The sequence below is a fragment of the Argentina anserina genome, chromosome 1 (assembly GCF_933775445.1).
Source record: "Argentina anserina chromosome 1, drPotAnse1.1, whole genome shotgun sequence".
In the NCBI taxonomy this organism is placed as follows: Eukaryota; Viridiplantae; Streptophyta; class Magnoliopsida; order Rosales; family Rosaceae; genus Argentina; species Argentina anserina.
In genome coordinates, this window is record NC_065872.1 from 3,951,380 (window position 1) to 3,977,696 (window position 26,317).

Below are 26,317 nucleotides of genomic sequence, written 5' to 3' on the forward strand. Positions count from 1 at the left end.
TTGATTTTTCTGGTGTTTGCAGATTTAATTAACATTTATTTCTAAAAATTTCATTTTGCAGCTTTCATAATCTACTTAAAAGTTGCAATTGAGTTCGTGAATTTAGGAAATAAGCTGGTTCACCAACCACTGTAATCAGATTATTTGAGAATTTAAATATATAATCTGGGCAAAACTCAGGGGCCAAACTCTGCCTTAATTCACTTTTGACATTTCCAAACAGTGGTTACAATAGTATGTACTAGTTCGTAACACGTAAAAGCATCTTATTTTTTTGTTTTATTTTTAATAGAAAGAATGAACATACATGGTAGTGGGTATCTGTAGTGGGATTGGAAGTTTTATCAAAGGGTGATACTGAGAATCTAAGTGTTTCCTTCTTTCTATGAATTTATATTCATATTATTATTTTGTTATTTAATATAATAACCTTTAAAATTGACAATGAATTAAAAGTAATATATGGTGCGAGAGTGTTAACGTATTTTCACACGCATTTTGGCTGATAAAATCTATTTGAATTATAATAGTTTAGATAAATAACTAATAGTACATTTCATGCGCTTGATTAGCATTTCTCGATAGTCTGATAGCGAATAGTGTTACTTATAACACATGATCTACAAAATAGTTTCGCATCATTTTCCTAGTTAGCTTCAATTCTCCTCTCCCCCTGGAGATTGATCGATAAAGGTATGTAGTGGACTGTTCTTGCAGACAAAGCCGCAAAGCCTAGCTTTCACACCCAGCAAATTAACTATGGCAGCTGACTTAGACCCTCTCACACGCGCTTAAGAAGAAAAAGTTAGATTACCAGTTCGGTTTGACCTTTGATTACCACATAATTCGCTTCGTGTTTTAGTTCCTCGACTTCCTCCAACACACTAGTTGTTATAATATTCCGTGCGTAAATAGTAAAGATCTTATTTGCCTAACTTGTAGTTGTAGATCGAAGTTTGCAGTACACGTATTTGCTAATTAAGTCTTTACATACCAAACTAAAGTCTGTACACCAAGAAAACCTCAATTCGGTATATCTGAACAGGGAGTTGCATGCAGTCTATGCCTCTATGGTAGTTCTATGCTCAGTTCATAATCTACATCATGCTTAGGCCTTCTCTAACCCTGAAGGGCTATTTGTAGCCCATTGACTATATTGTAACACACTAAATTAATATTATTTATTGAGTTAACATCAACCGTTTACAATTTAAGTATACTATAATATAATTTTTTAATTTTTTAATATGTTTTATATCTTTTAATTTATATATTATCATTTAATTACAATTTTACTTTAATAAATTATAAATTTAATAAATGTATTATAAAAATTTAAAACTTATTTCATAAAAATTAAAATTACATGAAATTTAACTAATTTAAGTTACATAAATTATAGTTAAGTAGTTAAATAATAATAATATTCATAATCATTTGGTGCATCAGTCGATATTTTTAGATAATAATCATCATCGGATGGCGGAAATAGTTAGTTTTGTATTTTCTATAATTATATAGCCAAAAGACTATGAAAACTAAAATTCAATAAAATTAATATTATCTTATAATGAACAATTACCTTTTATCTTATTTCATACAAGTTAAAATTAAAATTATATGACAACTTAATTAGTTTAGTGTTATAGTATATTATTTCAAAAAAAAATATAATTTTTCCTTTTCAAATAATGAAATACATACATTCACTCAACAATGTTAATATATATTACAATAAAAAATAATTTTTAAAACAGGACCCACGTATGATATTATGCTACAAAAGTGTGTCTCTAACCCTTTAGGGTTATTTCTGACACACTTTTGTGACACATAGCCCATAAATTGGTGACATAGTGCCACAATGTGGGAATTATGACACAATAACCCATGGGTTGAAGAATGCCTTACCATAGCACGGCGGTCTTAATAATTAGACAAAATCATACGACATTTATATTCATAATTGATGTTGATCTCACCGTCTTTTAATATTCCATTACGTGATTTTACAAATCTTTCTGGGTACGTTTTGTATGATCGTATTCTCCAAGTTTTGTTAGCATGATGGAAACAGCTCTGAAAAGATGGACGGACCATGTTTTCAATTAAGTCAAAGGTGGAGATTACATAACTGCATACGAAGTTTTAAGAATTTATGTTGCTCCGTTTGGTTCTTTGGTGAAATTCCTTACAGATGAGGTAGAGGGTGGTTGGAGATCGATTGATTAAATGTTTTGTTCATTTTGAACTAGTTATTGACCTTGATTTGAAAGATTAACGATAATTGTTTCCACACGTGATCATCGTAAACATTAGCGTTTGTGTGGATAATTGGACATGGATGCATGAATATGCGAATGAGGAGAATATTAGTGCATATTATTTGTAGCTGATATCAGGCTTAAACTAGGATCACGAATATAATCCAATGATTTGGACGGCTAGGGTTGTGCTGTGACTTCCATGCCGGCTTTGTTAGTTTCACATATGCAACAGGATGGTCATGTCATCTTCGACTAGGGTTTGGGGTAAGTTACGTACAAAAGTCATTTTGAGACTCGACCAAGTCGAATTCGATAATTTCCAAACCTAAAGAAAAATTATCATCATACTCGGTTGCACAAGAATCCGAATTTTGTGTTATTATCGTCGTAAACTTTAGCTATTATAACTGATCTCGGACCTCAGTAATAAGTGTGAGTTAATTAAGTCTGTATTTGTATCTATCGATCTCTATAAAATTCGAATAAAACTAAAATATTGTTTGTAGGGCTGGATTTTCCAAGGATGATGGATATAATAGAGTAAGCTTTTCCAAATGTCCACTAATGCTTATTAATAATTTAACTAGCTTTGGCTTTGTGAGGAACTCAGGGTATATAAAAATAGGGTTCATTCTCACCCATATCATGTATTAGACTATCCTAACTTGTCATTCTAAACAAAAAATTACCCTAACTTCAATAAATTATTATATATACCCGCCACATATTTCATATGGCGTACTCTTTTAATATTAATGATAAATTTTTTAATATGATTATTTCTAATTAGTTCTTATATGTAAATAAATTTTCACAATTTTTCACCGCGTGCATGTTAATTATATCATAACGTAATATGATTTGCTAAACACATTACATGACAATGTCACGTAATGTGACAGATACATAGAATAATTACTCATTCAATCCACGAGTTGCTAAATCCAAACTTAGCGTGTACACCTATTTTTATATTCTACAAAGCCAAAAACGTTCTTTGAATCATTACATTTGCTTGGACCAAAAAAGAATCATTACATTTGCAGTTCAACACGTAGTATTTCACTATTTCATATCATTTTCCATTCTAAACTCACATTTTTCATGTTGGTCCCTGTTTCGTTCTTTAAGTTTTACCAACAGAAAATTTACCCTTTTACAGATCATAACTAGTTAAACTACCTTCAAGAACCATGTCATATCGACTCATTTGAATATCACAGAGCAGTTTGGCAGAAATTCTTGCTCTGCAAGTCACTGATATGATTTGTGTAGCATGCTTGATAGGAGCATATAATGCGACGTTCTTAATGTATTATATCTCTCATTTAATTTAGTTATTCACTTAATAATGTTCATTTTAACTTAATTTACTATTTTTAGGTTTATTGGAGCAAAACAAGAAAAAGATGTGTTGAAAGGATTAAAAGAAGCAATAAAACCCGGAATCAGGATTTTCCCTCTGCAGAATAGTCAACTTCGACGGATCATAGCGGACAAACGATATGGAGGAAAATTATGCATAACATATGGATAAAAAGCCCTCTGAGTCTAGTTTTCATAGCCGTTAGAATCGCAGCAATCTCATTTTTCGGGAGGAAGTTATGCTCGATTTACTAAGAAAATGTCAAACTGTTCGAGAATGAAAAGAGGAAGCAATCCTAGTTAAGGAAGGAAATAAGGTGTCAGCCGAATTGGACTTTTATTAGGGTTTTTCTAAGCATATATTATGGATAGAAAGTTGAGTTATTTGATGCCCTTGGATCAGTTTATCATCATAAAAAAGAAGGGCCAAGATTTGCTCAATTTTATAGGGTTTCTTCCCTATATATAGGAGACTTAATAAATGAATTGGGGGATCTCCTTTTGCCGCACCAGTTCTCCATCTCCTTCCCCTTTTTCTCCACTCCATAATAGTTTAGGCTTTTATTTCTCCTTAGTGATTTCCCTCTTGTGTGATCATAGTAGTTGTGCTCGGAGTTTCGACGAACAAAAAGTGTAACTCTATTAATTCTTCTTTTTATTTTAATTCAATCTTTATGTTGTTCATCATCTTATTCTCTTTCTTCTGATTTTATTTTGGTTATTAGTCTATGTTTATGTGTGATTTATTGTTCTTACGTTATCATATGATGTTCTAGCTATTTGATTCATGCTTGTTTATCGGTTTTAAATCTATGATTCTTGTTCTTCATACATATGTACATTGCTTGTGTTTGGACTGCGTTGGTTAACATAAGTAGGTAGGAAATCATAGATTGCATATTAATATGGGGTATTGGGCTGCGTCGGCTATACTCTTGTATTAGTATGTTCGACTTTATATTTTTCGTGCTTAATGATTCATGTAATTACTTAGTTGCGTCGGCTGTTTTTATATGAAATATTCTTTGTATCTTGGCTGCGTCGGCTGATATTTATGAGGGTTTAGAAGCATTTAGATAATTACTTGGCTGCGTTGGCTGTCTTTATCTAAGGAGTTGATTCAACGTTAAACTTGCATGTTTAGTTTGCTAGGATTGAGATAGCATAATATTGTTTTGTGTTTACATATGTGTGTGTGCAACAAGGAGGGTCTCATGTACATAAGTATATTTTGTTTTCGTAGGAATTTAGAAATAAACACATCTCTCAAACAATTTATCTCTTGTAAATATGTGAATATCGGTAAATTATTATTATTTTTCTAATGCTCTATCTTGCAGAGTACCCTCAATCCCCGGCCTATAACGATACCCTTACTTATACTATACTATCTTCCACATGGTTTTATTGATGGTCTTAAAAGGTTCATCAATGTTACGTATTAGGCAATGACATGGTCATTGTTTATGATCGAAATGACTGTAAGGCCCTTTGACTTTCATGAAGTGGGTGAAAATGTTCTCTTCCTTACCTAGAATAGCCCTCGTATGTCTTCATCAATAAAATATATCTTTTACCTAATCTCAATAGAAAGCTGAGCTGGCAGAGCTGCCGAAGCTTCTTTCACACAGAGTCAGAGACATTGACTCTTCCTACTAGTTTAATCCATGCATCTACAAGATTCCTAGTAATCTCTATGAAACACTTGTTAAGAACAAGATTAAACATTTCATTAGCGTAATGCAATGACACCTTAACCGCTATACAATGGGACACACCTCTGTCTATAGATCAACATGTTTAATGAAAAATATTATAGATTGCGAACGATCTGGATGAACAATATCAAATTAGTTTATAAATCATCTAAAAACTCGATATTTAAAAGGTTTACTAGTTGCTTATATATGAGAAATGTTTAATTCTCCATATCACAATTACTTACTCACATCGAAGATCTAAAATGTTTGATTCTTGAGATTTAGAGAATGAAGCTTAAGCTTCTTGTTTCCTCCCGGTTTTTGTTGTTGTTGTTGTTGAAGCGATCTGTTGCATACTTTGCCATAACATGTAAGTGAACTTCACTGCCATCAATGACATCTTTGTTCTCAAAGAGCATGGTAAAACATGCTTCGTCAATAGAAGTTGAGCATATAGGTGACTCTGTTATACCTAAACCCGCAGGTGTGGACTCCCACAGAGAAAGTTCTATGAAATCAAAGGGTTATGATCTAATTATCTAAATATAGTGTGATGCTCAAGATGACGCATTCTATATGAGGGTTGGTGAATTTTGTTTCCATAGGATATGAGGGTTGGTGATTTTTGGAGTTTTGAGGATAATGCATTTTATTAAGCGAAACAATATTCTAGACCCTAAAGTAATTGCAACTAGACCAACCTTTGTTTTTTCTGATTAACCACAAATCCAAACTCTATCTAGGCAACCTCCACCCATTTTAAACCTCAGTGTGAAGCAGCTTGAACACAAACTTTTCAATACCATAGCTGGTTTTCTTTGTTCTATTGGGAGCATTAAGGTCTATCTTCAGCCACTTTTGTCGATTTAGTAAGCCTAATATTATCCCCTATTGTCTGTTAAATTACTAATGCTTAACATGATCTGACCCAAAAAGCAAATCAGTAATTTAAGTTGTTAATTTTGATCACCCTTTGTGCTAATTAGAAGTCAAAGGTCAAGAGGTAGCCATGTAATTTTAGGTTCAAATCAACCGAGTAGACGGAGGACTCATTACCCATTTGATGATATAATATAGAAACATCAATATGACTATATCTATAAATATATTGGAAGGTCATGCATAGAATGTTACAGAAACAAATCAAGGGGGGTTGCTAGAAAGAAGTTGCGGACCTCTTTCTCTATTACCTGGTTTTGAGAGCAGTTGGTGATTTTGAATACCAGGCCTTGTTCTCTCCTTTAAAAGTCTCCCCTACCATTGCTCATTCCACAATCTCTCCCTTTCCATTTCCTAACCCAATTCTCTACATTCTCCAAAGGTTGTTGATCTTTTAAGGATAATCTCATTCAATCTTAGATTAGCCAGCACAGACAAGTTTGAAGGCATTTTGATCATCAAGAGCAATGACAGTCAAGAAAATCACATGTTGGACGTCTTTAGTCCCAAGCTGCTTCAAGTCTGAGTTCCAAGCTCCCAAGAACAAAGCTAAAGTTGTAGCAAAGCAGACATCATTCCAGAGGCTTTCGCTTTCGGATTTCAGTGATCCCAGCTCGACGACACTTTCAGAAGACCTCTCCATATCTCTTGCAGGCTCCAATCTTCATGTATTCACACTTGGGGAGCTGAAGGTGATCACACAGAGCTTCTCATCAAGCAACTTTATTGGGGAGGGTGGGTTTGGTCCGGTTCACAAAGGGTTCATTGATGACAAGCTTAGACCCAGTTTGGCTGCTCAGCCTGTGGCTGTTAAGCTCTTGGACCTGGATGGATCACAGGGACATAGAGAGTGGTTGGTGAGTACCCTTTTGCTCAATAATGAGAAATAATCACTTAGTGTTTTCTTGAATCCTCTGTTTTAATCATATTCTTAATTCTGATTTTGTAGACTGAGGTTATGTTTCTTGGGCAATTGAGGCATGCTCATCTTGTGAAGCTCATAGGGTATTGCTGTGAAGATGAACATAGGCTATTGGTGTATGAATACATGCCAAGAGGCAGCTTAGAGAACCAGCTATTTAGAAGTATGCTTTCTGAATCCTCACTACCAAATTCCCATTTTCATGAAACAATAATTTCAGTTACTAATTTAATGTTTAATTTTTCTTGGTGTGCAGGATATTCAGCATCACTACCATGGTCAACCAGAATGAAGATTGCTCTTGGAGCTGCAAAGGGTCTTGCTTTCCTACACGAAGCAGAGAAACCAGTCATATACCGCGATTTTAAAGCTTCGAACATCTTGTTAGATTCTGTAAGTATTGCTCTGCTTAGCATCTAACATGGTAGACATTCCTTGTGTTAATTCTAAATGCTCATGTATTTTTCAATTTTTGATTTCCAGGACTATACCCCCAAGCTCTCAGATTTTGGTCTAGCAAAGGATGGTCCAGAAGGAGATGACACACATGTTTCAACACGAGTCATGGGTACACAAGGCTATGCTGCTCCTGAATACATTATGACTGGTACTAATATACACCACTCAGCTCAACCCTGTAAATAGATTGGTAATTTAGGCCATATGTTCGTTCACTAATTTATGTCGTCTATTTCAATTTGGTTTTAGGTCACTTGACGGCGATGAGTGATGTGTACAGCTTCGGTGTGGTACTGTTAGAGCTACTAACAGGAAGGAGATCGGTGGAGAAGAGCCGTCCTCATAGAGAGCAGAATTTAGTAGAATGGGCAAGGCCAATGCTGAATGAAAAACGAAAACTCAGCCGAATAATGGATCCGAGACTAGAAGGACAATACTCGGAAATGGGGGCCAGAAAGGCTGCTGCATTGGCTTACCAATGCCTCAGCCACCGACCTAAACAAAGACCAAAAATGTGTGATGTTGTCAAGACATTAGAACCACTCAAGGATTTTGATGACATTCCCATTGGACCCTTTGTGTACACAGTTCCTACCGACAAATCCGATAATTCGATCAAGGATGTGAAGGAAGCTAGTGCACAGAGGGAACCGAAGAAGAAGAGCAGCCACCAGCACCAAAACCAGCAGCTCCATGGCCATTGGCCTCATCAGAGGACTATTTCAAAGTCTCCAAATTATCACTCGGAAAATTTGGTGCGGCAACGTCGCACAAGTCTTGATTTGAACTCTCCTTTGCACCTAGTCAAGGGAGCATAGAGTACACCATAGTATAACGTAATGTAAATCAATCACACACATACATTCACATTGTACATAGAGATTTGCCAAAGTTGCTTAGTGTAACAACTTATTGTCAGAGGACAAAAAAATGTTTTCTTTAATTCTTTTGTCCAATCTTTTTTCTTATCAAGATTCTTTTCTTCAATTGACAAACCGTTCTGTTTTCTCATTCACAGTAGCATCCGAAGGCTCAAAGTTTTAATCTTAGTTCTCGAGAAATGGTTTGTTAATACTTATTGATGATGGTCTATATTATTTGTTCCTTGAAACAAAACAATACTTTTTGCATACGAGCCAGCAACCATTCCCGTTCCAAGGAGAAAAAACAGAGTCAGTAGCAAGTAAGACATATTTGAATGAATCAAACAAGCACCTAAATTCAAAAGGTGGTCAATCACGTACTCTCCTTAGGTTTGTTGGATCAAAGCATTGTTTTCAACACTGTCAAACACAGCTAAGCAATGTTGGTATAACGCGTAGAGAGATATGAATGTTTCATGGTGACAAATATATACAAGGCCTATGTCATTTTTTCAAACAGAAATAGCTGAGCTGCTGTTTCTTGTTTTTTTCCTGAAAAATAACAAAAACAAGGTGGCTTTCTGAATCAAGATTGGAGGCATCATCTTCTTTCATTCAAAGACAAATTAACCAAGTGTATTAACAGTTCTAATTTAGTACAATCCCAATAGCTAGCCAAAGACGTTGACCCATGCAATCTTTAGGTTTACTGAAGTTTAATAATTAAGTTAATGTTTAGTGAAATGCTCTTTTACAGTAGGCTTTCATGGAACTTGAGGTTTCATGGAGTGTCTCGACAATCAAACACATGACTCTTACCGACTCATTTAAGAGAATTACTCGATACCTTATCAGAGCAAGACAGACTCTTTCATGGAGGATTTTTACCATCATGAACAAATAAACAAAAGTAGAATTATAAAACAAAAATCTAGTAGGACTAGTGACAGCCTCTTAATAACTGAAGATCATTATGTCTTTGTTGTGTTTGTTCTGCCTTGAATATATAAATGTGGTCAAAGAGATACCTCAAACCAAACGTGCTTCATTCCGATCTTCAGTCTATCCGGGCCTGCATGGCCTTATGTTGTGTGCTCCGGCTTAAGCCTAAGCTAAACTCCAATCTCAGATATTTCAAAGGATGAGAATCATGAGATGAGGTTGGATGATTTTGTGTGGTTAGTCTCCTATGCAATCATCCTTTTTTTTTTTTGAGTAATCTCAATTATCAGAGGCGCTCATCTTGTTCTTGTCATGGTTTGAAACCTGAAGGAGTTGACCCCTAAAACGAGCAAGATGGGTTTAGGTAAAGTCCTAGCTTGTGATGTATCCAAAAAAAAAAGTCCTAGCTTGTGGGAGAGAAATCATCACATTAGTGCTAAATGACGGCACGTCGTTTTCCATTTCCAAAAATCGTGTGTTCTTCCTCAGATCATCTGCCGCTCTCTATATTTCTCGTTTTCGTTGGACTATTCACACTTTGCGTTCTCTTGTTCTCACATCAAACTCATGTTCGTAACTGAAATAAGAACTTCATACCCGAATGGAAGTGTTTTCATATCTGTTGTCTGCGACAAATATTAAAGTGAATGAATGATCTTTGATCAATAAAGTAAATTTATTTTCCTCAAATATCAGTGAATGACACATCCTCTAATCGTTATTAAGTATCCAAAATAAGGTTCAGATATAATCCTATTGACATTGAGCCCAGCCAAGTAGGTGTTTTCATTTGTTGAGAATATACATCTCATATTAGGAATTAAGACATAGTTTGTGAGTTTATAAGAATTTGAATTACTACATCCATTATCAATTGGTTTTTAAATGTAAACCTCATATCACTTTATCATGGTATCAGAGTCATGTTACCCATGTCAATGTGTGAAGGCCAAATTTACTCACATCCACGTGTGAAGCCCAAATGGTCACACAAACTTCACGTCACTCAAAATGTTATCCACGTGTATGACTTGAAAATTCACCACACGTGCGGGGTGTTGAGAATATACATCTCACATTGGAAATTAAGACTTAAACTGTGAGTTTATATTTCTATATTGACAAGAGTTTCAAAGGTATTATACCAAAATAAGCTATCAGTTTGTATTTCTATATTGAGAGGAGCTTCAAAGGTATTATACCAAAGTAAGCTATCGGAGGAAATATATGACAATATTGAGATGATCTTTGTCAGTTACAACTTACAACTGAGACATGAGGACTAACTGGCTTATTAGTATCTTGAATGTTCGGTATTATTGACGGTTGCACCAACCTTTCTTATCATTCATGTTGGATTCACCAGTTCTCTTCTCATTCCGTTGGATTCACATTCGATTCACTTACCGATTCTTCTTATCGTTCATGTTTGATCGACTCCTCTTTTTTCTTATTTTTCGACACATGTCGGCGGAACAGAACGTACACGTACAAGATTCAATACTAAAGACGTTGGTTTCAGCAAGCAGATGATCATATTCAAAAACGCGCGCAGTTAATAAAGATGGACTGGAAGCCGGGGTTCCAGTACTGCAACAAGTGGGAACTTCCTATGCGTTACCAATCCAGAAGCTTCTTCCATCCCCAGATCTTTTATTTTCATGTTTTCAGGTAATTTCCAGTTGAATCCATGTAGCATGTTGGCCAAACAAGACCCAATAACTTTCAATCCAAGGCTATAACCAGGGCACATTCTCCTTCCCGAACCAAATGGCAACAATTCGAAACTTTGTCCCCTCACATCGATTCCCTTGTTTTCCAAAAACCTCTCCGGGTTGAACTTCTCTGGTGCTTCCCACACTGAAGGGTCTCGCCCTATGCTCCATGTGTTTATAAACACTCTTGACCCTTTACGAATATCAAAACCAGCCACATTGCAATCTTCAAGAGCCAAATGTGGTGGAAGCAAGACAACCGCTGGGTGTTTCCTCATCGTCTCTTTCATGATTGCTTCTATATAAGGAAGTTGTGGAATGTCTTTCTCTTCCACCCATCTGTCTCTTCCGATTACTCTATCGAGCTCCTCCGTCGCCCTTGTAATGAGGTTAGGTTGTTTTATCAGTTCAGACATTGCCCACTCCAAAGTTGTTGCGGAGGTATCAGTCCCTCCTGCAATTAGGTCCTGATTTTTTGAACAAACATAATTAATTAGAGCACGGCTAGAGCGCTATAAATATGACGCTAAATTCGGCGTCATAATCGTATGTGTCATATCACGTCACCGTGTCATGTCAGTAATTAAAATAATAATAAAATGACATTTTTAATGAAAAACAATCATATTCTTGTGAATCAAATGGCTTTATAATATTAAGAAATATTTTCATTTCAAGAAAAAATAAATTTCATGGACATAATTTGGATACCTTATTTAGTAAATAATTTATTTCTAGTCTCCATATGGTTTAGTTTCCTTATAACATTTATTCGAAAATTACTTTACAACATTTATTCAAAAAGTTACCTTACAAGTGACGAAAATAATATTATAATCTTATAATAATTTATTAGATTTTATGGAACATGTAAGATATCAAATGTTATTTTTTTGCGATGGTAATAAAAGAAAATTTCCATCTTTTGGTCACTAATTAACTAAATATGTCAACAACTTTTTTCAAATTTATTTCATGAATTTTGAATTTTATTTAAATTTATGAATTATAGTAATGGCTATAATTAATGACTACAATTATCATACATTCTCTATCGAATTATTAATTAAATTACAAAAATATGAAAAATCTCTAAAAAAAATATTTAGGACGAAATAGTTTTATTTTAAAATATTGTTTACGCACACATGTCTATATTTTTCACTGATAAAATAATTTTATTTTGAAAATATTTTTGGGCATACACACATATATATATATATATATATATATATATATATTCAAGCATACTTTTGTAAACATCACTTGGTAGATCTCGCTAGTGTGACTAGATGTTTTTATGATCAACACTATATCATAAATTGATTTAATTCTATGTTTTTGGCTAGCTAAATGCCTAAATCAATGAAATGAACTAAACTCATGCAATCTTGAAAGTTCAAGAATGTAAGCACATTTTTTAATACAGTAATTAATTTACGATTGACATCTAATTTGATTGATAAGCTGCGGCATGCATGCATTTAGCCAAACATTTTACGTATGTACCTGGATGAATGCCTTGACACTATCAATGGTGAGCTTAACTTCTAGATCAGGATCATCAACAAGCTGCAACAGTGAATCCACCATGTCTTTTGCTACATAATCCTCCACTCCTCCACTCTCTGCCTTGTGTTCGTTAAGCACATAATCATAAAATGGCTCCGATTTTTTCGTCAAGGCCTTCATTCGCTTGACGTACCCTTGCAAATCGAAAAAATCTAACCATGGTATCCAGTCCCCGATATTAAAAACCCCACTGAGCAAAAACAGCTCATCTAACATACCTTGAAATTCTTCGAGACTCATCACCAAACGCTGAAACTCAGGTTCCCTGAAGTACTCCTTCCCCATCACACTTCTACTCATAATGCTAAGAGTTAGGCGTGACAAATGGTCTCTCAGCATGACTGGCTTTCCCGACAAAGCATACAGTCGTGAGATAAAAGCCTGAAGTTCCTCAACACGGATGTATGTAGAGGACTCGAGCCTTTTCGAGCTGAATAGCTCGGTGAGGAAGATCTTGCGGCCTTGGCGCCAATAAAGACCTTGAGGCGACCAAGTGATGTTGAGGTAGTTATAAGTAATATACTTGCCTGCTGCAGTTCGTGGTCTAGAGGCAAAGACATGATCGTGTGTTTTCAGAAACTGTTTTGCCATTTCTGCAGAGGAAGCAACTACAACCGGGTAGGAGCCAAACTTGAGCTGCATTATAGGGCCATAAGTTTGGGATAATTTGTGAAGCGATCGATGAGGTAGAGGACCATTGATGAGGTTGAGGTTACCAATAATAGGCCAGGGTTTTGGACCGGGTGGAAATTTTAGATTCAGTTTGTGTAGTTGGGAAAACAAGAATTTTGTCAGAAAAACCACAAGGAATAGCCATGACAGGGTGAAAACAGTCCAAGATATTGAAGCTTCCATGCATTTCATTCTGAATAAGTTATGGCGAGAGTTTGAGGTGGTTTGCAGACTGCAGCTACCTTGATGTTCATGACGGACTACAAATACTACTTTGTGGAGAGCACTATAATAATCACAGTGCTGTATCCACTTAGACCGATCATTGAAGTCTCAACTCTCACATCAATACTTTGTCGGCGAGGGAAAATTCTAGCCTTGCAACTGCCTTTTCCTCCACACAAAGTATGCTTTTAAAAATGTTGATATTATTATTGTTGCATATCTTGTCACCTCTTACTCACTTCCCTCTTAGGGCAATTGATGTCCATTCAAGTAACCTTCGTTTAAAATGTGACGCCCCTTTTTTCTCACCACGTGCCAAGCCTAAACCCTCAGAAAACGAAAACATCATTCCCCACTTGGGTGGCAGTGATTTTCCCCTCACCCCTTTTGATAAGGTCGGGTTGATCCACTAATTAATAACTCATACCCAAATATAATCCATTATCCTTGTCTTTCTTTTATTTGTTGTGTAAAAAAATAGTTTTAGCAAAGCTTGTGAGAACTATTACTAGGCAATCGAATTATACAGTTCAAAACGACGCTTATTCCTCCTTAGTGTCTTTCAAAAATAAAACAGCTCAATTATACTCGAAAGTTATTACAATATGTTTGTATGCAATATGTTGATGGTGCTCCGTGTATAGTTCACAGACGCGCATAATTTATATCAATGGTAACATTGTCTATGGATATTAAAAATCCAACCCCCTAAAAGAATTTTGTCCTCAAATTTTATATAGGTTAATGGTGATGCCTGCACAAAACCGCAACTTTCTTACATAGATAAACATAAATAAGTTGGTAATCCCCGCATCAAGCAGTAAACACCCGTATATAGCAGTAATACCCAACACTAGGCCATAATCCCCCGCATATAGCGGTATTCCCCCTGCACTTGGCAGTAATACCCGGCACTCGGCCGTAATCCCCGCATATAGCGGTAATACCCGGCACTCTGGCCATAATCTCCCGCATAAAGTGGTAATGCTCGGCACTCTGGCCGTAATCTCCGCATAAACCAGTAATATCCAAAGTAACAAATTCAAAGTCATAAAGATCCTTTAGATATTAGCATAAATTAATACAGATCACATCATAATAACCCGAGATCATATCTGGTTATTTCTAGTGCTTGAACGTATTGTTATAACACATATGGATTGTACGTACATCCAGATTGATGCATCTTTCCCGGCCTCACCATTTCCCAAATACACGTAATTACATATACAAATGAATAGAAGACAGAAGCAGACAAATTACATATACAGTACATGTATTTACATACACAAAATAAACAATGGGAATAATATTCTATGTGGGGACTATCCAAACTAATTATGTTCCTGCACATCTCAAAAAAAGTTGAGTCACCTTTTAACAATACCCTGATCACAAAAACAAAGTGGAAGAAGACATTTCCAAATTAGCAGATTTGCAATGTTGTATACTACGACATCATTTCCCTCCATTTAGATACAAACTGAAAATGTCAAGGTGAAGCAATAGTTTACTGCTGATAAAAACAATTTAATTCAGTTTATATACATGCACAGATACCATTAAGCCACCTTTATAAAACAACATATATATCTCAGTAGTACTTGTGGAAACCAACAATTTAATTAAAAGGAGGTTTACCTGTGTATGTACTTAGATTCCAGTGGTCAGGATGTGACAAATGGTTCTCTCAATTAATGTAGCTTAACTCAATCATAGTTTCATAACAACTTGTATGGTGCCACTTCTTTATCTTTTAAAACTTCACTCTTTTGATCATAGATATGTAGAAACTCATTGTTTTTCACCTCAGTAGTCCATGTACTGCATTCAACACAGCACTTGGCTTATAACAAGCACCTTTAGTTATGTCTCTGATAACAAACTCTATGATAAGCAAACAAGCATATCGCTGCTCAATTAACCAATTTTAATACTAAATATATAATTTAATTTTGCAGTAACCCTGAAGCAATCCTCCATAACAATTAAGGTTTATTAAAAAGCATGTACTATAATATGAGGAAGAAACTTTAAAGCCATCTTACCCTTAGTTTACCCACAGAAGTTGCAACATATTGCATACAACCAAATAAGAAATAAAGTACTCTTTTTTTTTTTCTCCCTGACCAAAGCTATCATGGTCTCATGTTCACATGCCCTTTCCATTAACCACACCGAACACTTAACTTCCAGATATTACCAAAACCCATTAAGCTTATCAAATATCATCAAACTTTGCAGACCAATTGTACACACATGGAGGAAGAACTCCACTATTTCTGATCAATCAGATCCATGAAATCCTTCAAAAACAGACACATAACAGCTGCACTGTGAATGAATATATATGCCTTCCAAAAATTTCATTCTTCCCAGATTTCCATATCCCAACTGATAGAGTTTATGCTTGTCAAACTTTAGACATAAATTCAGAATGCAAATATCAATGTACATATTCTTGAACAACCAAGTTCTTAAAAACACCATCATGTGGAAACATATCAAACCAAAATAGATAGTGCAATAACACAACAAACTCGTTAAACTTTCACTCCCAAGCAATTTTCATAGCTACCAAATCCATGGATGCACATAAATAAATAAATAAATTACGTACAGTAAAGTGTAAACATAAAACAGCTGTACTGCATATCAACAATAGTTCAATACTGGAAACTTAACTTCAATTCCAAAAGAAACTCTTTTCAGGCTGCCAATTCAAGGACCAATTTTAACAAAACTAAATCACACTGAGCACATTAATCCTTCGAAGAAACAAAACACAATTACTAACAAAATCAAATCTCTCTGAATAATAATCTTCACTAATCTTTTTTTTTTTTATAATCAGCAAAGCCATATACCAGTATTTTTAAAACATGTATATAGATTTAGTCAAAAACCAAAAGAGTCATTTACCTCCTCTTACCAGCAAGCCTGATCTCCTTGTGTTCCTTATCAAAGATTTAATGCACATATACATAGGAAAGAAGGTCTCTACAGAACACTAAGTCTCTTTGATCACCAAAATACTGCTACAGATCCAGGACGAGGAAATCCTTACTAGAGCACCCTCTCCACCGTGCAATTCTATCTTTAAAAAAAAGCCTCACAGATATTTCTTTCCAAAAAGATAATCATAGAAACCCAACGAATTCATATCTATGAGACATAATCACTTGACCTAATTAAGGCTAATAACATCAGAAATTGTTCTATATTCAAGTCAATGAGCATGAATTTACAGTAATCAATGTTCTGAGTCTAACCTTTAAGAGAAGAGACTACTATTATCTGTATATAAAACACCAATACCATGAATAGATTCAACTGAATACTTTTGACTACATCACTTCAATAGATGTTAGACCAAGGGATATGATCTCTAATCCTCGGTAATTGACATGATGAACCAAAAATGTAGAAGCTTTGCAATTTTCACCAAATAGATGGATACATGTTAGCAAGCCCCAACTAAGGCTTCTTTTTCCTGCATGGCTGGTTGTAAATATGATAGAAGCCCTGAAGCAATAAATGAAAACAACCAGATTAGTAACCATATGCAAATGTCTTAGATAACTATGTCCCTATGAACCTGGAAATTTAGACATTGCTCAGTCTCTGATTACATATTTATGATTTAGTCTCTTTCACTGAAAGACAAGTAAAAAGACAAAAGTAAATACAAGTACAAAAGAACATGCATTCAGGCAAGTTATGATTAATAAGTGAATCCGAACAACTCTCTAAATCATACTTTCTGCTCTCAAACATTACTACATATAAATTAAATAAAACAAAAAAAATGCTTAGTTATTAACACATAATCATTGGGATACTCACAATTTTTTTTCCAGATTTTAAAATGGAATGGTTGCAGCTCTGACTAATCTATCTTAATAATCACAAAACCATAAAATCAGTTTGTATTATGTATTATACACTCAAATGTGCAACACAATTGAGTATGGCAAGAGAACAATTTACAAGGAAAGGAAAATCAGCCTGAACAAGCATCGACAAAATGCACACTAAGTCAGTAGCACATACACACATGTATAACTACAGAAGTCTTACCTTCATCTTCCCTGTGACAGAAATTGTTGTCTGTAGGGTTGAAATGGTATATTAAGTTAACCATGAAAAACTGGAGTCTGGATTTCAACTATAACATGTGACAGACAGATAAGCTTAACTTCAATTTATATGAATTATGGTAGATACGACAATATGAAATGCAATTATTTCTAAATACAAAACATGTATGCGGACAGTGGACGTCATTCACTGCTATGTCTATTACACAAAAGCAATTCCTTACACAACAACCAATCAATTGCAAGTTATGTGAAAACAAAAGGGTTCAACCAAATAAATAAAATAATCTACAAAAGCAAAACAAGATTGAATCTCTGCAATAGAATTATGTTTTCCTGGAAACATGCATACCAAGCATAGCCCGGGAAACTAAACGTTTCTTCTCCATCACTATAAAAAAATAGTTGGATACACCAGCAGATTGTAGCCAGATTGCAAAAGTACGAGTCGAGCACAAACATATACTCCCTCCAATTTTATTTTTTATATAGGTCATTTTAGTTTTTGATTTTTGTTTCAATATATTAGTCGTTTTAGCTTATATTTCCTAGTTTATCCCTGAATCACAATAATGACATGGATAAAAGAATTTCATCGTGAGAATTTGTATCAATTCTCATGTTATTTGTCTTTCCAACTACTTCTAATTACTACTTCATTAAAGATACTTCACTACCACCATCCCTTTTTTCCCTCAAATTGCTGATGCTTCATTCTAAAACTTGAAAGTTTTGATACATAAAAAATTTTGAGTTGAAATTTTTCTCCCGGCAATTTTCATTAGATTTGGAGTAGGTTTTTGAATTTCAAGTTGGATTGCTGCAATAATTATAAAGAATGTGAAAGAGTTTGATGAAGTGAAGAGTAGTAAAAAGGCACAGGGACAAGAGAAAAGTGATGGGTAGATTAAATGTAATTCAGAGCAATGAAGCCTTCAATATAAGTTAAATAGGTATTATAATTGTTTTCTCAATCTCTGTGCAAACTCCTAAAACGACATATATAAAAAATCGGAAGGAATATAACTCATGATCTCATAATTGATAACAATCCTTCTTAAACAGAGGTATGGCTTAACGCACCAGACTAAAATGTAAAGTAAACAGCTTAAAAGTCTCATTCTATATAAGGACTTGATTAAGGGATCAAGGCGAATTAGCTTCTTTTCAAGAACACACAAAGTTTAAATCTAAAGACCTTCCAAGCTTCAACTATTGCCAACACCAAAAACGCAAACATGATAGCAATTCAAAATATGGACGAACAAGATAAACCTAGAAATTCACCCCTTAAAAAAGGCATAAATGCTGATTTGCACCCCAAACTTGGCTGAAATTGTCAATTTGCACCCCGAACTTGCATTTGAGTCAATTTACCTCATAAACTTGGTAAAAATTGCCGATTTACACTCCGAACTTGTATTTGAGTCAATTTACCTCCTAAACTTAATAAAAATTGCCGATTTACACCCCGAACTTGTATTTGAGTCAATTTACCTCCTAAACTTGGTAAAAATTGCCGATTTGCACCCATCCGTTAAATTTAACTGTTTCTATCCAATTTTGCGTCACATGTCATGCATTTAAGGGGTAGTATTGTCATTATATATTTATTCATATTGAATAATGAAATAAATTAATAAAATTACTTAAGAGGAACACTTGCTACAATGTTTGTTTTTTCGAAACATGTTATTGATTTATATATTTATTATTTTATGTGATATGGTATGTTAAAAGATATTAGAAAAAATATAAATAAATAAATATATTGAAAATTAAAAATAAATGTGTGTTCAGAGAGAATTATGTGTGTCTTAGCCTTATTAGGTTTCCTGTTAGAGATAGATTCGCATATCTGTAATAGATTAGGACTCTGAATCCTACGGGATTGTGGTTATGTAATGTCTATATATTGGCCTCATTATCAATCAATAAACGGTTACGTTCTGTTCTATTACGTCGTTATTATTCTCGTTTTGTTCATCCTCCAACAATGTGTACATATAAAAATATATTTATATACAACACACTATATTTGAATGGGTGAGTATATTGAATATATAATTCAAAGTAGGGTTAAGTAGGTAGAAAAAAAGATGTAAATAAATAATTTGATTAACAAAATAATCCTCATTTTAAAGAATATTTTTATTTATTTTTAAGAAAAATATAAATAGAAAATGACAACATTACCCCTCATGTGCATGACATGTGACGTAAAATTGGATAAAAACAGTTAAATTTAACCGATGTGGTGCAAATCGGTAATTTTTACTAAGTTTAGAAGGTAAATTGACTTAAATACAAGTTCGGGGTGTAAATCGGTAATTTTTACCAAGTTTATGAGGTAAATTGACTTAAATACAAATTCAGTGTGCAAATTAACAATTTCAACCAAATTTAGGGTGCAAATCGACATTTATGCCTTAAAAAAATTATGTTGAAAGGGGCATCCATCGTCCAAACGATGAGTTGAGAATAGAACCCAGAACAACAAACAAAACCAAAGCATCTTCATCCGGTCATCCCCTCCAACACCACATACAACTACAAAACATAACCAGAGTCAAATTCCCGGTCCCCTTTTCTCCCAAGAGCCTATGTACCCGAGCATCATATCCTTGTTTTGATACCATTTGTGACACCCCATACTCAAATATACTCGAAAGTATTTGGTGTCTTTTGGTGAAATGACGCACACAACAAAATAATAGTCAAACCATCCCAACAATGTCAACACAATTCCGGTAGAATCATTACAGAAAGTAAGAGGTCGCCATAGAAGAGAACAGAAGAGTGGGAGTAAGGATCATGTTTAATTCATCAAATCAAGGACATAAATGAACTGGGAATTTAGAAAGGATAATCAGATTGCCGACAAAGGATGCGGTAGCTATCGAAGAGGTGTAATTGATGCTAAATTCTTTAGATTTCTCCATCAGATTCCCCCCCCCCCCCCCCCCCCCCCCGTTTTGGGTGTGCTCAGCTGAGGAGTTCAGGCGCAAAAAGATCATGGGCTTTGATGCTGGTTTTAGTCTTATTGTCTTTGTTATATTTTTCTGTTCTTCTGCCCAGACTTTTGTACTTTTTCCGTTTTCTTGTAAGGTTTCTTGTTGAAATCTTGCGGGCAAGTCCCCTTGATCGTGGACTATTGTCCATAAATCGTTGTATTCAGGTTTTCACTTGAATGAAGTATTGTTGAATAAATAAATAAATAAAAAAGCAACCTTCGTTTACGAATCCGAATTGTATAATATCGTAATTTGTCTATTGATCATCAACAATGGGGAGCAAGCAACCATTCAGTCCTGCAATATATACATACACAAAACTCATTTAATTTTGCCCTAATCGATATTTTTTATCAGCCCAGCCCTAATGGATTTCAAATTAAATGACTACACAAATCTCTGATCTTCATTCTTCTCTTTATGAAAATCAAATTAGATTAAAGTAGAACTATGATGAAACTATGAAAGAAATAGATATGATGAAATTAAGCTATACTACTAGCTAGCATAGATCGGCATAATATATGAATTATTGAGTATGAGATATTAAGATGTATCCTTCATTCCAAAATCTCCGAATCCATACATTTAGATCTGCCATTATTATATGTTGCACGTTAAACGTGATATGATGCATGATATTGATGTGAGTAGATACAGATAAGTGACCGACACCTTGAAATATTACTTTCCTCGGATATCGATTGCAAGCTATTATTATTCGTGGGTTCTTCTTTCTTTTAATCTGGAATATGTATCCTGCTATAATTGGATAGTGTATTCTGTTTGTCCCTCTCTATTAGATTGGACTATGAAAAACAAGATAAAAATAATAAAGTAAATATTTACCATCATCATTGGTTGGGCACGTAGGACTCTTAAAATCAAATATTCATCACCCATCATCTATGGCTAAGGAGAAAGAACCCGGAAAGTGATCATACAATCATATGTATGCAGATTGTTCATATGATGAGAAGGTGCTGCAAATATGATGGGCATCCATATCTCGAAGGATAAAAACAATAGTGGTAGTTTTTCATTAATGAGAAATCTCAATAATCCACGCCTCTCCAATCCACTCCACTGTCGTCGGTTTCGCCGAGCAGACAACTACCGTAACTAGTACAGTCATACCTCCTCATCAAGCCTTTCCTAAATCAAAATTGGAAGAATCTGATCCAAATATGAGTGATCCCCACCCCAACCCCTTCGAACACAAGCCCTGCAAGCCGCCTCCGACCACGCATCACCGATACCGACCGAGCTACCCATCACCACAAACTCCCCTAACCTCAAATCTCACGACCAAAACAACTACCGACCACACGTAAGAAACACTGTTAAGGGCAAGGGTCATCACCAGCATTAGACGTAGTCAGACCAGTGCCGCCGCCACCAAGAAATAGCTCACTCTCTCTCGCTCTCCCGCTTCGAGTGTTGTTTTTTCTAAAACTTTGAAATCAAGTTGTGTGAAAAACTTACAAATTTTAATTATTTACCTCATAATGTTGTGTAGTCAACAACACATTGACCGTTAAAGGCTTACTTACCAAAAAATGAATAAAAAATTACTTAGTAGTAATATATCACAGTTGAATTAACTAAAAACTCACTTTTTATATTTTTATATAAATTAAGACATAAGCTAAAGCCCAAAGAATAAGTAAAACAAAACTAATTAATTAATTAATGTAAAAATATCCAAAATACTCTTATTTTCCTGAAAATTAATAAATGTATCTAATAAATGTTTCTCTTCTCATTTTTTAGTTTTTTCCAATAAATTTAACTTTTCCGGCCAAACCACCGGTAATTTGGAGGTGAGCCAATATATAAAGTTGATCCTTATGTCATGGGCTTTCATTTAAGTACCATATTAGATATGTTTTGAGAAATTTTGAATTTTTGAATTTTGTTCACCAAAAACCACAGTAGTAGTTAGTTTCTTAGTCAACAGTAGCAGATGTATTCTAAGTTGACAGTAGCAGTTAGTTTTTAACTCGACAGTAGCAATTAGTTTTTATAGTCGATAGTAGCAGATAACATCTCAATTAATAGTAACAAATACTATGGGTCAAAGAGGGATAAAAAAGTAAAATATTTTATAACATGTGTCAACTTGCCATCATTTGGTCCTTATTTATTTTATCAAATTAAGCAGTGAGTTATTTGTAAACTAAATTGTTGTCAGGTATTTTTGAGTAGTTTATTAAAAAAATAATGGATCACTTAATGGCTCATATCGGCTGTGTTTGGTACAGCTGAGCTTATTAAAAAAGCTGGGTTATGCTGATTTCTGAAAATAAGTGGCTGATAAATAAAGTAGCTGACTGTTTGGTAAACTGGCTTATATAAGTGGCTGTTAGTGGCAGAAGCCATAATAGAGTGTTTGGTAAACTCAAACTGACTTATGCTTTTAATTTGTCAAATGACTAATTTGGACATGTAAAATAATTTTTGGTCAATTTTAATTTAAAACAATAAACAAAAAAATGATATATTAATATTGGATAGTTTTAAAATTATCTTAAAAACAATATATTCTTATATTAATAACTTGGTTTTGATTAGGATCATGTAGATACATAAATACTCAATCACGCGCATCTATTAAACTTTGAGCAATCATATTTCTTAATATATCCATTTCTTGTGCGCCATGATGATTTTGTTCTTCTACGTCATCATCATATTCTTCCTCATCTCCACCACCTTCCCTTCCTTCGCCTCGGAAAAAATGTCTATCACGTTGTGCATATCTTCGGATATAATTATGAAGTGTCATAGTAGCGATGACAATCTTCACTTGCTTCTCAAATGAATATCCTTGCATGTCTTTTAAAATCTTCCATTTTTTTTTCCAAACTCCAAATGACCTTTCAATAACTCCTCTAAGTGAAGAGTGTGCTTGGTTAAATAGTTCTCTTTTATTTCTTGGTTCTCGCCCACGATATTGTTGGAAGTGTTGTGGTGGCCCTTTATAAGGACCCAAATACCCAGACATCGTGGAATATCCTGAATCCACAACATAATATTTTCCTACAAAATTATCATGTAATAAAATTTAAAAAAATGTCATTTGAAGCATGAATTGAAATGAAAAAAAATGACTAAAATTAAATATATTACCTGGTGGAGGATGAGGAAAGTTCATATTAGGATTTCGAAGAACCGATTGCAATACTCTTGTATCATGAGCTGATCCTTCCCAACCCGCACATACAAAGATAAATTACATATCAAAATTGCATACCGCCATAACATTTTGTGATGGAAATCCTTTCCTATTGATGTATGGAGTTTTTTCGTCATCACATATTGAAGCAGGAATATGCACTCCATCAATAGCCCCAATGCAATCCTGTAAATAATGTTGTTATTTGACAATTATTATAGATAATTATATTCTCAAATATTTGTAAGTAAACAATAAAATTACCTTAAAATATGGATAATATCTTATATCCCTCATTATCTCCGGCGCAACTCCATTGAACTCAGGATCTTCTGGTTTAATTAACTTTTTGCTTAGCTCACACACTAGATCAAGTGCTTCACTAATATATCTACACACGGTTTCACTGGAATGCTGAAATCGTTCTCCTACCGATCTAATTCCACATTCTTGTCCTAACAAATACAATAACATTCCCACGACCTCCATATGACTAGTTCTATTTGAACCTAACAACTCTTTGTTTATAACTTCCAAATCAGTACATAAGCGATAAAATACATTTTTTTGCATTCTAAAAGCATTATAACACCGAGTTTCATTCCCACCTAAAACTTCCATTATCCACCTATAACCTGTTTGTTCAGATGTCATGCAAGGAGTTTTGTGAACATACTTCTCATAATAATGTTGAATCAGCAGAGCATTAAGTTGTACAGCTCGCAAGAATATCTCTTCGTCAACTTCATCATCATGACCTGAATTGTTCATAATTCAATGACAAAACCTGCAAATTTTAAGGGCTAAACATGTAAATCATATAAATGAAAAATATTCATATAATTTAATGATCAACAGTTTAATAAAGATACAAAAATATAATAAAACTCAGATACATATATATAAAGGGTGTCAACATGATGAAATATAGAAGATAAAATATAGTTTCATGGTCTTAAGTAACATTCAAACTTGGGGTATGATATGAAAATACGAAACCAATTATCTCTCATAAATAACATAAGCTCATTTCTCGGTCATCTCAAACTTCAACCATTCTAACTTCATGCTAGGATCATCCATAGTGCAATACATCTCTCTCTTTTCTGGACTCAAAAATAGTCGAGTAGCAAAGAACCACAACCTAGTGCCTTGCTCAGCTCCAGGCAATGCAGTGACATCTTTCATTACTTCGACAATACTAGTGCGGGCATTATGGACTGCTGAAGATGCAGTACTTCTACTTTCAATTGCTGAACACATTCTACCAATTTCTTTGGCCAACTGAGCAACACCTCCAACCTTATCCTTCTTTGCAGGAAGTTTTCCCTTATCTTTCATAGCTCTCTCACTTCTTCTCCTCTTAGGCAAAGTGTTAGTGGATACATCTCTCTCATCAGAGTCACCACTACCTTCACAGTGGATATCATTATCACCTTCCTCTGGACTATCTGGGATAGGAAGTGTAGAAGATGGTGCCCATGCATGTTTTCCAGTGGCTGTAGTACCTAAGAACAGCTGATCCAACTTAGCTTCAAACTCAGGTGATATTCCCTTTTTTCTAAACCTTGCATATTCCTTTGTAATCTACATAAAAACAATATCATTTATCATAAGATGTTTGAAAAACAGTCCATTGTAAAATATATTTATCAATAAATAAATAGAAAGAAACTGATTCACATACCCCAATTTGTTCACGCCAAAACTCCTCATCCGCATCAATAGTGTTGAGGATGGGATTCCACCCAAGACCGGTCTTTACACTCTTCAATGTTTTCCATAATTTCCAGTCACCTTTAAGGGAATCCCACTTATTTTTAAGTTGTTTTCTAGTATAATCTTTTCCGGTTTGTTCAACAAAACATTTGACAATAGTGTTCCATCCATTTGAACTAAAGTGAGAACCTGGGTTTGAATTTTTATGCACCTCCTTGATACATAGGTCAACAAAAACTTCAACTAAATTCTCATTCCAACTAGCTTGTTCTTTGGAATTTGCCATCTATCACATATACGTAATGAAAACACACAATCAAGTACATAACTATACAAGAACCATGCACATGTCACCAAATACATAAGTTAACATGATATTCAAGTATATAGTTCATGAGTTGTTAAGGTTTGAATTTGAGAAGCATACTTGGGAACACTACTGATTTGCTTTTATTGTAGCTCTCTCCTTAAAAATTCTTTGTATCCAAGTCCTTGAGTTTTTCCCTATAAATTGAACAATGTGAAAGAGTTATACTTGTTAAAGTTGTGATATGATTAACTTACGGTGCAATTATATTGATTAAGATTTCATTTTATCATTTGCTTGACTGCATTCACTGTGTACAACTTGGGTTTGTACACTAACAAGGTACCTTGACAGAATA

At 34.5% G+C, this 26,317-nt stretch overlaps 3 protein-coding genes across 4 annotated transcripts; 1 reads left to right on the forward strand and 2 right to left on the reverse strand.

Moving 5' to 3' along the window:
* The first annotated feature begins 6,479 nt into the window (after nt 1-6,479).
* LOC126794476 (serine/threonine-protein kinase RIPK) lies at nt 6,480-8,599 on the forward strand. 2 transcript variants are annotated; one of them, XM_050521217.1, is made up of 5 exons: nt 6,480-7,128; nt 7,221-7,356; nt 7,450-7,586; nt 7,677-7,800; nt 7,902-8,599. In XM_050521217.1, exons 1-5 carry the CDS (start codon nt 6,739-6,741, stop codon nt 8,468-8,470), a joined length of 1,356 nt encoding a protein of 451 aa, XP_050377174.1. In that variant the 5' UTR covers nt 6,480-6,738; the 3' UTR covers nt 8,471-8,599. The 2 variants fall into 2 exon arrangements, with proteins under 2 accessions (XP_050377174.1, XP_050377166.1); XM_050521209.1 differs by having other exon boundaries at nt 7,221-7,586.
* A 2,003-nt stretch (nt 8,600-10,602) lies between these two features.
* Nucleotides 10,603-13,712, reverse strand: LOC126794458 (trimethyltridecatetraene synthase-like). Its single transcript, XM_050521188.1, has 2 exons — nt 12,682-13,712; nt 10,603-11,639 (listed from the first exon to the last, which is right to left on the reverse strand). Exons 1-2 carry the CDS (start codon nt 13,606-13,608, stop codon nt 11,013-11,015), a joined length of 1,554 nt encoding a protein of 517 aa, XP_050377145.1. The 5' UTR covers nt 13,609-13,712; the 3' UTR covers nt 10,603-11,012.
* Nucleotides 13,713-24,959: 11,247 nt separating this feature from the next.
* On the reverse strand, nt 24,960-25,938 carry LOC126794028 (L10-interacting MYB domain-containing protein-like). The gene is made up of 2 exons (XM_050520675.1): nt 25,621-25,938; nt 24,960-25,520 (listed from the first exon to the last, which is right to left on the reverse strand). Exons 1-2 carry the CDS (start codon nt 25,936-25,938, stop codon nt 24,960-24,962), a joined length of 879 nt encoding a protein of 292 aa, XP_050376632.1.
* Between the last annotated feature and the right edge of the window lie 379 nt (nt 25,939-26,317).